At 36.4% G+C, this 14310-nt stretch overlaps 1 protein-coding gene across 2 annotated transcripts in view; it reads left to right on the top strand.

Annotated features, from left to right (window-relative positions):
- The window catches only part of LOC103544397 (scavenger receptor cysteine-rich type 1 protein M160-like), a 54578-nt gene extending 40698 nt beyond the window's left edge, over positions 1-13880 (top strand). Inside the window, exons 15-20 of one of the 2 annotated variants that reach the window (XM_070619022.1) lie at positions 3185-3493; positions 4056-4085; positions 4709-4816; positions 5590-5685; positions 10548-10653; positions 13301-13880. In XM_070619022.1, the coding sequence (XP_070475123.1) occupies positions 3185-3493; positions 4056-4085; positions 4709-4816; positions 5590-5685; positions 10548-10630 (626 nt within the window). In that variant the 3' untranslated portion in view covers positions 10631-10653; positions 13301-13880. The remainder of the gene's footprint in view (positions 1-3184; positions 3494-4055; positions 4086-4708; positions 4817-5589; positions 5686-10547; positions 10654-13300) is intronic. The other variant, XM_070619021.1, reaches the window with a different exon arrangement.
- The last annotated feature ends 430 nt before the right edge of the window (positions 13881-14310 follow it).

Raw genomic sequence — 14310 nt, 5'->3', positions numbered from 1 at the left:
TTATAATCTTTATAATATAAAACTTTATAATATAATTTATGTATATGTTTATGTAGTATAGTATATATACATGTAATGTATAGTATTACACTATATTTATTTAGATATATATTATATACATTTTGATTTTTGTATCCTTTTTTGTATAAAATTATGCTGTGAATATATTCTAATTTCAATAAGTGGTCTTCAAACGCCATAAAATATTAAATAATCATGTCTTTATTGGTATTAAGACTATTTCCCAATGTGAAACCAGTATAAATAACACCATTGTAAACATTCTTATCCATTTTGGTGAATCTCTGATTATACTTGAAAACTGTATGTCTAATCTTGTAATGAAAGGGTACAGGCAATGAACATTTTCAAGATTCTTTATACATACTAGCTAATTGCCCCTACAGAAAACTTGTGTATTAATTTCCATTCTTATGATCAGTATACGAGAGAATCAATTTCTTCTTACCCTCCAACCAATGTTATACACAGAGAGAAACACACAGAGATGTACGCACACTTTCCCAAATTTAAATTTCACCTATCTCAACATAATTTGAATGGATTTTATTAGTAATGATACAGACATTTTTCATGAATATTTTCCATTTGGGGTTCATATTTTTAAATTTCTTGCTTCTTTTTACTATGTGACTTTTATCATAACATAAAATCTCTCTCAAAACAAAAAAAAATTGAAAATACAGCAATCATGAAAGACACAAATAGCTATAATCTCATTGTTAACTGATGATATATTAGCTGATTTTACATTCTTGTGTACAGTACATTTGCATATATTTTAAATACATATATTTTGGTACAAGAAAAGTTATACTATGTATATTTCTGTCTCTTGCTCTTCTGATTCAGCAACGTTTTTTCATGTTAAAGCATACTTCTTTACAGTATGATATACTCTGATTCAGTGCACCAAACACCTGTTGATGGACATTTGGAGAATTCAAGTTATTTTTCCATTTTAAATAACACCACATAAAAAAATCTTTAAACATATAGAAAATCATTTTTAAGCATACTTCTTAATATTTTCTAAGAAAAATCAACTTACCTATTGAATCATCAATTGCATTAAGTAAAATTTTGGATTTCAACCATCTTAACTTTTAATTTGCGAATATTTTACTTAGAAATTTTGCACCTGTAAAAGATACTGTGCCATAGTGTTCCTTTAGCACTCTTTTTATATTTGCTGATTTTAGAGTTTTGGATTTGTTGCCCCATAAAATTCATTACAACAAATTCTACCTATTATGGTCTTTAATAGTATATTGACCATAGTAATTGTTTTAATATTTGAAAGTGAATATCTGCTACTACTTTGGATACCAGTTTATTAATATCTAAGAGAATACCAAATATTATTGGATTATTTTAGTTTTCCTGGTCTATTTTGTGAAAAGATTAAGGAAGATAGGATTATAAACCATACTTTGAATTTATGATGATATAGGCCACTTGGTGATGCACTGTGTATTGGTGGAAGGTAAAAGCTAGTCTAGAAGGGTTTATTAATAAATAGGAAATTTTAAAAAATGAAGACAAAAAATAAACCAAATTCTTTCAAGAAGTTTTGCTGTAAGGCAGAAAACAGATAAAATGGTAGCTGGAGAAGGGTCCTTATGACCAGAGGAAAGGAAATTTTTTAAAAAGCACATGTGAAAACTATCAAGTTAATGTGCTTAGGGATGTAGAGTTCAGGTCAAAACCCCTCTGGTAGAAGCCAGATTACCTAAAAGCTAATTATCTTTTATAACTGTGGCTTTTCCCAAAATATTAAGTGAAGTAAAATCCTGAGACTCCCCCTCTTGATCTTCATGTAGTTGGTGGGCATTGATAAGGAAAGGTTTAGATGTTAAAGAACATTAACAAAGTAATGAAGAATGAGAAATAAAGTTAACTAAAAAGAATGGTAAGACCATTTAAAAATATTGAAGGTTTAGCATAATTTTTAACAATAATTTTATAACGACACCAGTTATGATTATCTGCAATTGTAGAGGACTAAGAAATTTTCTTCTATTCTTCTAACTTCTTCTGGCTGATCTAAGAATTAAATTGACATGAGACAGAATAACAGGAAAAGCAAACAGAGTTTAATTACATGTACACATGAGAGAAACCCCAGAAAACTGAGTAACTCATCAAAATGGCTTAAGCCAGCACCTTAAATATCATCTTCAACTAAAGACAAAAGAGAATGTTGGGGGTAGTGGTTTGGAACTTCAAGGGGGAGGAAGGCAATTCACACGGAGGTGGAAAAGCAAATGTTTGGTAAACAAATGTTTGCCATGCCGGGCAGAAACAATGGGACATGGAGAGGACTTGGATCAAATGGGCCTTGCTAGGTTCCTCCCTGTCTACCACACCTAGTTCACATTATACTATGGTTATCTATGGTGATAGCTCCTTCCTGAAACAGGCCTTCTATTCTTTTAGGCAGTTAGGGGGAAGATCCAAGTTTCTTCCTGAGTCTTATATGGTTAAAAATAATCAAGCCAAAGAGACACATTTTGGGGTGGCAAATTCTGCTCCCCTGCAAATGAAACTCAATATTTCAGGAACTGACTCAAAAGAAGTGGACAGTTAACCTTACCCTGTATTTATACACAACCATGCGGGTATAATGGAATGTCAGTAGTGCCAAGAGTCTTTTACTTGGGCAAGAGAATGTTTGTAGTTATGATCATAGCCCATGTGCATTATAGGCAGGGAAGTGAAGGCAAGAAGAGATGATAATTCGAGGGAATAGGAGAATCAGTGGTCTGTAGATCGGACTTCAGTCAAACAAATGTTATATCTGGAGTAATTATGAAAATGAGAGGGGCAGGATAGGAAGTTAGGGTCAGATGATAAGACACAGAAATTTGGAAAATGAAATCAATGTATTTTGTCTTTAAATATCTAACAGTAGAAAACAAATAACCAGTTTCGGCCAGGTTGAAGATTTTCCACCCCTTGTTCATAACCAGGACAAACCACAGCAATGTGTAGAGGCTTATGCTCCTTACAGATTATTCTCTAATTCGTGTAACATTGGAACTCTGCCTTCCTCACCACGTCCAGATTCATCAATCAGGTTTACCACTTTCAAGTCTTTCCACCACAGCATTCATCCACAACGACTTTCAGGATTAATAACAGCCATTTTGTGCCTTTCTAGATAAGATAAGAGTCAGTGGAGGCGACACCAAGTGCTCTGGGAGAGTGGAGATCTGGCACAAAAGCTCCTGGGGTACAGTGTGTGACGATTCCTGGGACCTGGCAGAGGCTGAGGTGGTGTGTCAGCAACTTGGCTGTGGCTCTGCTCTGGCTGCCGTGGGGGAGGCAGCGTTTGGCCAGGGGACTGGACCTATCTGGTTGGATGACATACAGTGCAAGGGAAATGAGTCTTCTCTGTGGGACTGTCATTCCAAGCCCTGGGGACAAAGTGACTGCGGACACAAGGAAGATGCTGGTGTGAGGTGCTCTGGTAAGTGTGAAAAGGCTGAATTTAAACTAGGAGCCCTGCTAAGAGTGAAAGCATTGAGAAACAGCCTCAGATAGTTGACCTGGAGGATACTAGGATTTCTTGTTAAAGAAATGAAAGGCTGTGTTAAATTATCCTTTTGTGGGGCTGGCCCCGTGGCCGAGTGGTTAAGTTTGCGCACTCTGCTGCAGGTGGCCCAGTGTTTCGTTGGTCCGAATCCTGGGTGCGGACATGGCACTGCCGACTAGAAGGACCCACAATGAAGAATATACAACTATGTACCAGGGGGCTTTGGGGAGAAAAAGGAAAAAATAAAATTAAAAAAAAATTATCCTTTTGCCTAACTAAATAAGATAACATTTCACTGTTCTCTAAACCTTTTCATCACTTTGAGGGGAGAAAGCTGGATTTAGCCTCAGACTTCCAATTGAGAGGATTCGGAGTGATATTTTAAAGGACACTCTATACACCCAGGGAATGCAAAAAGAAATACCCAGTTCCGTTTTGATTTCTATTTCATCTACATTTATGTGTCTCTCTTTTTCACTGTCTCTTTCTTTTGCAGGACAGTCGCCAAGATCCCTTGAAGTCTCAGGTACAGTTTTCTGCCCATCAGAAATGTCACTAATAACTAAGACAATATGGGAGGTCAAGGGAGAGAGCAAACTGCAATGAAATCAAAGGAGGCTGGGGACTTCAGAAATTATGAAACTATGGATGGCAGTGGTTGGTATCTACAGCTCTATGAGTCTACTCTGGTGTGCAGAACTTCTCTATAAAAAAGTAACTTTTTAAATATGGAGAAGGATAAGGAACGCTCATGCTACCCTCAGAAAAAAAAGTTATCTCTGCAGGTTCTCAAATATTCTTTATAAGACAGGCAAAAACAGCTCAAGCCCTGGCTATTTTCTAGGACTGGTGTTTTAGTGGTGAATGCAATGCAAGAGATAAGGCTTAATCATCAAACCTTTTGTATACAATTGGAGAGAATTTAGGACAATAGAATTATGGAAAGCTCTGTAGAAGATTAAAAGAAATCTACTGTTTAGAGATATTTTTTATCTGAGATAGTTCTCAGAGATTGTGCCATTTGTGAATATGCAAAAACTTATAGCCCTCATTCTTCTCAGCAGCTAGAAAGTCGGTTCTTTTTCAGTGTATAAATTCGCAATTGATATCTACTAGTTAAATGCCTATCAATGTTTAATTTCTATACAGGTCACTCAGCATTTATTTTATCTGGTATCCTTGGGCTCCTCCTGGTTCTGTTTATTCTATTTATTCTTGTGTGGTCTCACGTAGAGAAGAAAAAACATCTGCTCAGAGGTGAGAGCCCCATTAGAGTTGCATAAAATGTGGGTTATCTGGAACCAAGGGCACAAGGAATGGGGAATTCCCGCAGGGAGAAACAAAACCATTTGCCACCTTGAGTGAGTTGGGTGGAAAGTGGCAGCCAAATAGAGAAGCACGTGGAATGATCAAGAATCAGCCAATCCACAATTCCCTTTTGTAGAAATGTGATCACTTGGAAGCTGTAGTATACAATAGAGATGATGTATCAGATGGGCAATGATCTTAGCTGATGAAAGGAAGGTAATTGTGTACTTTGGTTCAGGCTCCAGATTGCAGAAATAAGAAACAGCCAGTGGGAAATGGCGAACCGTGGTGGAGAATTAAAAGCAAAGATGTCCTGGGTTTGAACCTCAGCTATTTATCATTTACTAGCTGCGTGACCTTTGACTAGAAAGTTTACTTTGTCAAGCTCCAATTTCCTAATCTGTAAAGTAGAGACAATACTATTGTTACCTCATTAGATTATTATGAGAGTTAAATGAATTAATCATATATAAGAATGGTGGCCAGCACACATAAATGTTATATAAAGGACTTGGTAATAAAAATGGAGGAATTTCAAGGGCTCAGCAAAAGGATAATGAATATTAGAAACATTGAGAATTCACTAGCAGAAATTGGTGCTGAAATGATCTTTAGATTTTAACTCAGAGGGATCAATATATTTCAAACCTCGTAGATATATGTCCTAGTGTAAGAGATCAGCCATTTGAATTTAAATCCTAACCATGGGGCATCATTCTCAGTTTCATCCAGAAGAAGAGATTCTCTAGAGGAGGACCTATTCCATGAGATGGATACCTGCCTTACCAGAGAGGATTCACGGCAGATGAGCACTTCAGGTTTGTGACTCCAGTGGCCTCACTCTATAGAGAGGGTGGGAATATGAGGAAATACCACTGATATTTAGATACTCTTACTTGATTGAGATTTATCTCAGCCTCCTATACAAAATACTTCATGTGAAAGGGAAGCAAAAGGAGGAGTTGATGAAATAAAACACTATTCAAAATTAAGAAAATTAGAATCTACACCCTCATTCATTTCATCTTCAGCATCATATTTAGTCCATGGCAGAGGAACCAAGTGGAGAGAATTAAAATGAAAAGTGTTGAACTGCTTCAGATGTGAGCAGTCAAATGCCTGTCCTCAGTTTTATTACAAAGCCAATAAGCAATAAACAATTGTTTTCAATTTTATTTTATTTTCATTTTTATTAATATGGCTATCTTCCTTGGGTATTATTTTTTGTACATTTATGATTATTTAAAATGTTTTTATGACATATAATATATGTACAAAACAGTTCATAAAGGTTTTAATTATTTCTTTGAAGAAATAACTATAAGTAGAATTGCTGTGACTACATAATAAACAGAGTCTGGCAAGTGGCTTTCCACTAGTTATAACAAATTTTACTCCTATAAGTTATAAGCGAAAAGGTATTTTGCTGCATAGTCTCTAACACTAAATATTTTCACCTCTTTTATAATTTTGCTAATTATTTGATAATGGTATCTCACTGTTATTTTAACATTATTTCAATTACCAAGGAGATACATTATTTTTTACATATTTGTTAGCCAATTTTAAAGCCTTAAGACTTGCCAGTTTTTCCTTTAACATTGAATACATGTCTTAATTTGCAAGTACTATTTTAATATTAAGACTATTGATTCTTCTTCTATGTTATCCATTATATACAATTTCCCAGTTTGTCACTTGACTTTAAAGTTTTTAAGTGGATTTGTATTGCACTGGAGGAAATTTAGGGCTGTTAGGTACAAAAAAGAGAATAGACAGTGCTTTCTTTCAACAGTGCTCTACATTTTATCTGATTGAAAATTTGGAGCCCACTTATCTCATTGATGGTGGTGGGGGTTATTATACTGTGTTAGTTTTGCTCAAGCCGCCATAAGAAAGCCACCATGGATAAATTAAACAACAGAAATTTATCTCCTCACAATTCCAGAGTTCAGACGTCGGAAATCACAGTGTCAGCAGAGTTGATTTCTTCTGAGATCTGTCTCCTTGGCTTGAGGATAGCCGGCCAGTCTCTGTGTCTTCATATCTTCCCTCTGTACCTCTCTGTTTCTTAAATTCCTCTTCTTATAAGAAGACCAGTCATATTGGGTTAGGGCCCACCTTAATGACCTCATTTAAAATTATCTCTTTAAAGACCCTATCTCCAAATACACTCACGTTCTAAGGTACTAGGCAGTAGGACTTCAACATGCGAATTTAGGGGGACGTGACTCAGCCCGTAACCTGTACCTAGTAAAAGAATTGTGCCAGTGTAGAGTATGCTATCTCAAAATTGCTAGATACATCTAGTTGTTTTTTGAAGTGATTGTTTCCATTTACACTTCCAACAGCAGTCTAGGAAAGTTCCTATTGGTCCACATTTTTATTAATTACCGTCTGACCATATTGACGTGATCTGCAACTCTGCTGTCTGCCAGAAGATAAAGTGAATCTTCTCTTGAGGGAAATAATATCATCCAGAACATCTAAAATGTTAAACACAAGATTCAGTATTTAAAAAAATGCCAGGCTTACCAAGAAATAGGACCAAATGTAAAAAAATACAAAAGAACCAGAACTGAAGGTGACTCAGATACTATGGTTATCAGATATTTTAAAATAACTATGATTAATGAATTCGAGAAAAAATCTGGCCAGATAGAGATTTCACCACAGAATTGGAAGTTATGTATAAGAATGAAATAGAAATCCTATAAATGAAAAATACAAAACTGAAACTAAGAACTCAATAGATAAAATTGAATAGAGCTTAAAAGAGAAAGAGTGAGTTGTATGATAGACCAATAGATAATAATTGGACTTACAGAAAACAAAAAAAAAAACAAAGGATGAAAGTATAGTAAAACTCATAAGAAGAAAATTGGGTATGATTAAAATATCTAATAAATATAACTGGTGACATCAATTTCAGGGAGGATGAAATAAGCCAACTGTAGCCTATATATCCTACTGATTATAACTAAAATCTCTGAGCAAATATGAAAAACAGCCACCTCACCTCAGACCCATTGAAATGGCTCCTACTAAAGAAATAAATAAATAAACAAACAGAAAATAACAAGTGTTGGCAAACATGGAGAAATTGGAACACTCATGTATTGTTGGTGGGAATATAAAATGATACAGCCACTGTGGAAAACAGTATGGTAGTCCCTCAAAAAATTTAAAATAAAATTGCCATATGGTCTAGCAATTCCACTTCTGGGTATATATCCAAAAGAATCAAAAACAGGTCTCTAAGAGATGCTTGTACACCCGTGTTCATAACAGCGTTATTCACAACAGCCAAAACATGGAAACAACCCAAGTGTCTATTGACAGATGAATGAATAAGCCAAAGGTAGTATATCCACACAATGGAATATTATTCAACCTTAAAAAGAAAGGAAATTCTGACATGCGACAACATGGATGAATCTTGAGGACACTATGCTAAGTGAAATCAGCCAATCACAAAAAGACAAATATTGTATGATTCCATTTATATGACATACCTACAGTAGTCAAAATCATAGAGACAGAGAGTAGAATGGTGGTTGCCAAGGGCTGCAGGGGAGGGGGAATGAGAGTTATGTTTAATGGGTATAGAGTTTCAGTTTTGCAAAATGAAAAGAGTTCTCAAGATGAATGGTGGTAATCGTTGCACAAGAACATGAATGTACTTAATATCACTGAAATGTACACCTAAAATGGTTAAGATGGCAAAAAAAAAAAAAAAGAAAGAAAGAAAAATCCTTAAGACTCTGAAAAGTAAATAGCTTGAGAAGGATCTTAAAAACTGAAGAAAGACTATTACAGCTGTGCTGGTGAATTTCTTGGGTTTTTTTTTTCCCTCCTGGTCCGCCAGAGAAGCCCATCCTTCTGGCCAGAGGACTGGGGAAGGGAAATCCAGAGATATGTGGGAATCCTTTGGTTTTTTTCCTTTTTGCTCTCCTGGCCCTGCCCCTAGGCTACTTTCAAAGGCATATCTGTTACAAGCTGTTGCTTTTTAGTATTTTGTTAACTCTTTCTTAGAATTTCCATCTATCTGCTTATGTTATCCATATGTTCTTGCAGGTTGTCCACTTCTTCCGTTAGCATATTAATCATAGTTATTTTAAATTCCTGGTCTGATAATTCTAATATCTCTTCCATAATCAGTCTGATTCTGATGCATGCTCTGTCTCTTCAAAGTGTATTTTTATCTTTCTCTGTGCCTTGTCATCTTTTGTTTAAAGCCAGACATGAGGGACTGGGTAAAGGAAATTGAGGTAAACAGGCCTTTGGTATGAGGTTTTATGTTTATCTGGCTAGGAGTTGGGCTGTGTGTACCATTTGCTGTAGGTTTAGGTGTCAGAAGCTAAAGTTTCTTCTGGTATCCCTGTTTTTGTCTCCCATCTTGTCTTCAGGGTTCCCTAGTGACTTCTTCTTGAATAACATCTCAGATGTGCAGCTCTTCCACTTGTATTCCCCAGTTATTATATAGGAGCCCTATTGGTGTGCTAGTAATGTGAAGGAGGGGAAGCGTTGTACAGTCCCATGATTTGGTCTCAATTTTCTAGTGAGCCTGTGCCCTTGGGCTGTGACCTTCACAAGTGCTTCTCCGGTTTTCTTCCCCTCTTAGCTCACTGAGACAAGAAGGCTAGAGGGGGCTGTGGCTGGATATTTCCCTTCCCCCAGGTCATTTAGGCTCTGGTAAAATCCTAAATCCTTAGGTTCTGATAAAATACTTTCTCTTAAAGGCAGGCCTTGTTAAGAAGAACAGAATACTTTGTGTATATTTCCTGCTGGAATCACACAAGAATTTTTCTCCAATCTTCCCTGTGAGAATGTAGTAGAGCTCCTAGAGGTAAAACTAACAAAATTGTAGGAACCCTGAAGATTTTAACACTCAAGCTTGTCCACACTGAATCTCCAGCAATTTGTCAATTACAGTTTAGGTTTTCCTACACCTATTACTGGTTCCCACAAAGGTTTCTGTTCAAGCACTTCTGCTCCAGCAATTTGTAATTCTCTTTCTCTGCCTGTCTGTCTCTCCAATTTTGAGGGCAGTGGTTTCCCCTGTGATCTCAATTCTCTGAGGGATCTAAGAAAAGTTGTTGCTTTTCAATTTGTTCAGCTTTTTTGTTGTTGTATGAATGGGAGTGATGACTTCCAAGCTTCTTACATTCCAGATGGGAAACCAGAAGTTCAGGCAATCACTCTTACAGATCCAGTCATATTCAACCTTATTAATATTCAGTTATCTAAACTTTTCCATCCATAGACAACAATTCTCCATTTCTCTCAATTCTGCTAAGAATGGGATGTTTCCCTCATTACAACTTATTGTACCTCCTATCTCTGGACAATGACTCTTACCCTTGAGTTTGCTTGTCCTTTTTTTAAATCAAAATATAAATTTCACAGTTCTAGGCCTTCAAGATACTGGGAGCAAATCTGATCATCTAATTATAGCTGCGCGTTAGTGATGATAATAGCTTAATGGTTTGACCTTTTAAATTTGATAATTAAATGTTTTCCTTCAAAATAATAACTGAGGATGCTCTTCAGTCATGTGATAAGCATTCCTTGCTCGATTGTATTTTCCTAGCTGCTCAAAGACTGCGTTTAACAGCTCTTCCCTCTGCAGGGATGTTTTCTCCTACTAGGTAATACAGATTTTGCCTTTTTTTTTTAGATAGCACCTCCATCCATGGTTGTGCAGATGTTGGCCACATAACACTGCTGGAAGTTCCTCCTGTCTTGGAAGCCACAAAATGAATTTGGGCTTCCAAACCCACTAGGTAATTTGAGAACATTGCTCTGTCACTAAAACTCAACACACACAGATCTCCTACCCTTACAGAATTAAACACAATTTTTCCTACCTTTATGTTACCATATATATTATGGGACTGGTCTATATCCCCAGTCTGTTGAGTATTCAAAGTTTCCCTCTGGAAAAGAGAATGGATGATGAGAAAGTTGTTCCTATAGAAAGCTTAAAGAGTTTATCAGGATTATTTCTGATCATTGGCTGAGGCTGTGGATAGTCTGTCACTAAGAAAGAGGATGATTAGATCCAAGCTTCAAATACTGCTCATTAACAACCTCTGTTTCTAGGATTTCTGTTCTTTTTTTTTTTTTTTTTTTGAGGAAGATTAGCCCTGAGCTAACATCTGCTGCCAATCCTCCTCTTTTTGCTGAGGAAGACTGGCCCTGAGCTAACATCCATGCCCATCTTCCTCCACTTTATATGTGGGATGCCTATCACAGCATGGCTTGCCAAGTGGTACCATGTCTGCACCCAGGATCCGAACCGGCGACCCCTGGGCTGCCAAAGCCAAATGTGTGCACTTAACCACTGCACCACCGGGCCAGCCCATCTGTTCATTTCTATTACGCAGAGTAGGATCTTCGTATTTAATTAAGTACAGCCCAGATTCAGTGCATTAATATTGCCCATTATTGTTTTGATCTTCAGTGCCTAGAATATAATATATGCTTAATATTTGTTAAATGTAGGTATCTTTATCTGATGTGAAAACTTTAACATAATAAACAATGGAATCATGCTCTAGAGACTTAGGAAAACAAGCACTCATTATATGATGATAAATATATATATTTAAAGGGAAATTCTAAAACACCTACCAGTACCAAGACAAAAAGAGACAAAAGTCAAAGTCAACTGGAAGTCTGGCAGGAAAAGAGCAATATTGTCTCTCAAATTCTAAGAGCATCGCTTATTAGAATAACAGCTTGCTGGTGCTTTTTGTTAAATTGTCACGGAATCCCAAGGTTTAACAGGACATGATTAATCGCTGCCCACACCTAGCAGAGAGTGGGTGGTCCAGGCATGATGGAGAGAGGAATTGAACTTGATGAAGTCACAGCACTGGAAAGCACAACGCTTTATAAATAGCATTGAGAAAACTGTCTAATTTCCAGCATGGGTGAACCAGCAATACCGAAAAGAGCATTCCTAGGTAATCCAGAGCCAATTATGAATTTTTTTTATGGGAATAGATGGTAGGGTGCAGACATAAGTCCTATCTCCTGATTTTTATTATAGAATATTTAGGTATCACCTGCACAAAACTATTTCACATTTGACCGAAGGATCCAAGTGAATGAGCTTGAGTTCCTCTTTTTTTTCCCCAAAAATATATTGTTACCAAAATAAGAGGAAAAATGTTAGAAAAATCAGAGGCAAAGAACATGAAAACCATTTAGATGGTAACTAGCCCCAACTTAATTTAGTAGGAACTGTTTTAAGTAATACTAGAACTTATTTGTATTTATAGTTGAAGCCTCCTTTCTCTTCATATGCGATATCTTAGTTATTGATAAGGATACTAATTTCTCTATCTGGAAAAGTTCAGTGAAAATCTTGAACGAAAATGTTTTCTTTAAAAGTGTATTTTGTATTTCCATCTGCATGATATAAAGAACAAAAGATTGTCTAGATTATTCTAAACCAATTTTAATAAACAGTAATTTGTATTAGCAGAATTCTATGCAAAGAGTATGAATGTTGCTCTTAAAATACTTGAAACTAAAGTTTTATATTAGAAAACATTTTCCTCCAGCAATTCTGTTTAGTTTATTATTGTGTTTATCGGATGTATTAGCTTGCTAGCGCTGCCAAAACAAAATACCGCAGACTGAGTGGCTTAAACATCAGTAATTTATTTTCTCACAGTTTTGTAGGCTAGAAGTCCAAGATCAAGGTGTCAGTAGGTTTCATTTCTTCTAAAGCCTCTCCTTGACTTGTAGAGAACCATAATCTCTCTGTGTTCTCACATGTTCACCCCTTGGTCTGTGTGTGTCTGTGTCCATTCTGTTCTTTTAAGGATGCCAGTCATACTGGATTAGGGCTCACCCAAACGACCTCAGTTTACCTTAGTTACCTCTTTACAGTCCCTATCTCCAAAGTCTAAGCTACTAGAGATTAGGACTTCAACATATAAATTTTGAGGGACGTGATTCAGCCCACAACACTTAGCAGATTTATTATTGTATGATATAAGGGAACGCCCTTGCCCTGTCTAAACATCGTTAATCCTAAATTCTGAGTTAACAGAGTCCAAACCATAGAATTTTGAAAGAGTAATTTCCAGAGGCATTTCAAAAGCAAACCCATAAACAGTTTTACCCTCCTCTTTCATTTTGATGTTATTTAACTCTCTTTCTTTGACAATTAAATTATATTATTACATGCTGGAACTCAGAATTCTAGATTGACTATGGCGTCAGGAAGAAAACTGACTAAGATCTGGGTATAGAAGGGAATATTAGGACCTAACATCTGCTAGATCTGTCCCAATTGATCAATTCTTCATGCTGTGTGTGTGTGTGCGCGCGCGTGTGTGTGTGTTTGTCTTTATATACAGTAGTGGCTTTGTTTAGAAGAAGAGGAACTTATTGCCTCTTGTTTTATAATTTCAGATCAGCTTCCAAATGTTTTTGAAAGAGACAGCAATTTTCAAATGAGTGAAGAGGAATTCAACTTACCCTGTGGAAAGTTGGTCCAAACAACATTTCCTGATCAATAAGAGAACAGCTAAATTGGTAAAGACTGGTGATAATAAAAGTCAAATTATGTGTATCACTGTTATGGACTAAATTTTTGTGCCCCTGCCCCAAATTCATATATTGAAATCTTAACTCACAATATGATGATATTAGGAGGTGAGGCCTTTGGGAAGTAATTAGGACATGAAGGCGGAGGCCTCATGAATGCAATTAATGCTTTTGTAAAAGGGATCCCAGAGAGCTCTCACTCTCTTTTCACCGTGGGAGGATACAATGAGAGGTTGTCAGTCTACAGCCTGGAAGAGGGCTCTCACCAGAACCCGAGCACACTAGCACCCTGATCTCAGACTTCCAGCCTCCAGAACTTCGAGAAATGAGTGTCTGCTTTTATCAGCCACCCAGTCTATGGTATTCTATTATAGCAGCCCAAACTGACTAAGACAATCACTAAGAAACACTCCTACCATAATAAATTGAACAACGAAAAACATTACTTGAAGCTGATTTGTGGCTGTTCTTATGGATCAAGTGTGCTTAATTCCATAGAGATTTGAATGTAGAAAGCATCATTTTCAAAATTGAATGTCAGAATAGTCACTTTATTTTTATCCCTACTAGATTTATTCATTGATGGCTTTGTTCAATTGCTCTTCCTTCTAGCTTAACATCTTCAGATTTTGAGAATATCATTGTTCCCATAGGAACTGCAGCAGATATATTACAGTGATAAATACCTATCTCAAAATTAAAATAATTTTGGAAAAAGCAATAGGCTTCATGGAGCTCTTAGAGGGGACGTAAAAATAGGAAAAGAGGACTAGTTTGTTATAAGGGAAATTTTATAATCTTTATGTCCCCAAACACCTTTTGTTCATTTAGGGCCTCTGCTTTCAAGTAGTTGGAGAGGCTACAAATCAGGACAC

Source organism: Equus przewalskii, chromosome 5, assembly GCF_037783145.1.
Source record: "Equus przewalskii isolate Varuska chromosome 5, EquPr2, whole genome shotgun sequence".
NCBI lineage: Eukaryota > Metazoa > Chordata > Mammalia > Perissodactyla > Equidae > Equus > Equus przewalskii.
This window is presented reverse-complemented; position numbering and strand designations above follow the sequence as displayed.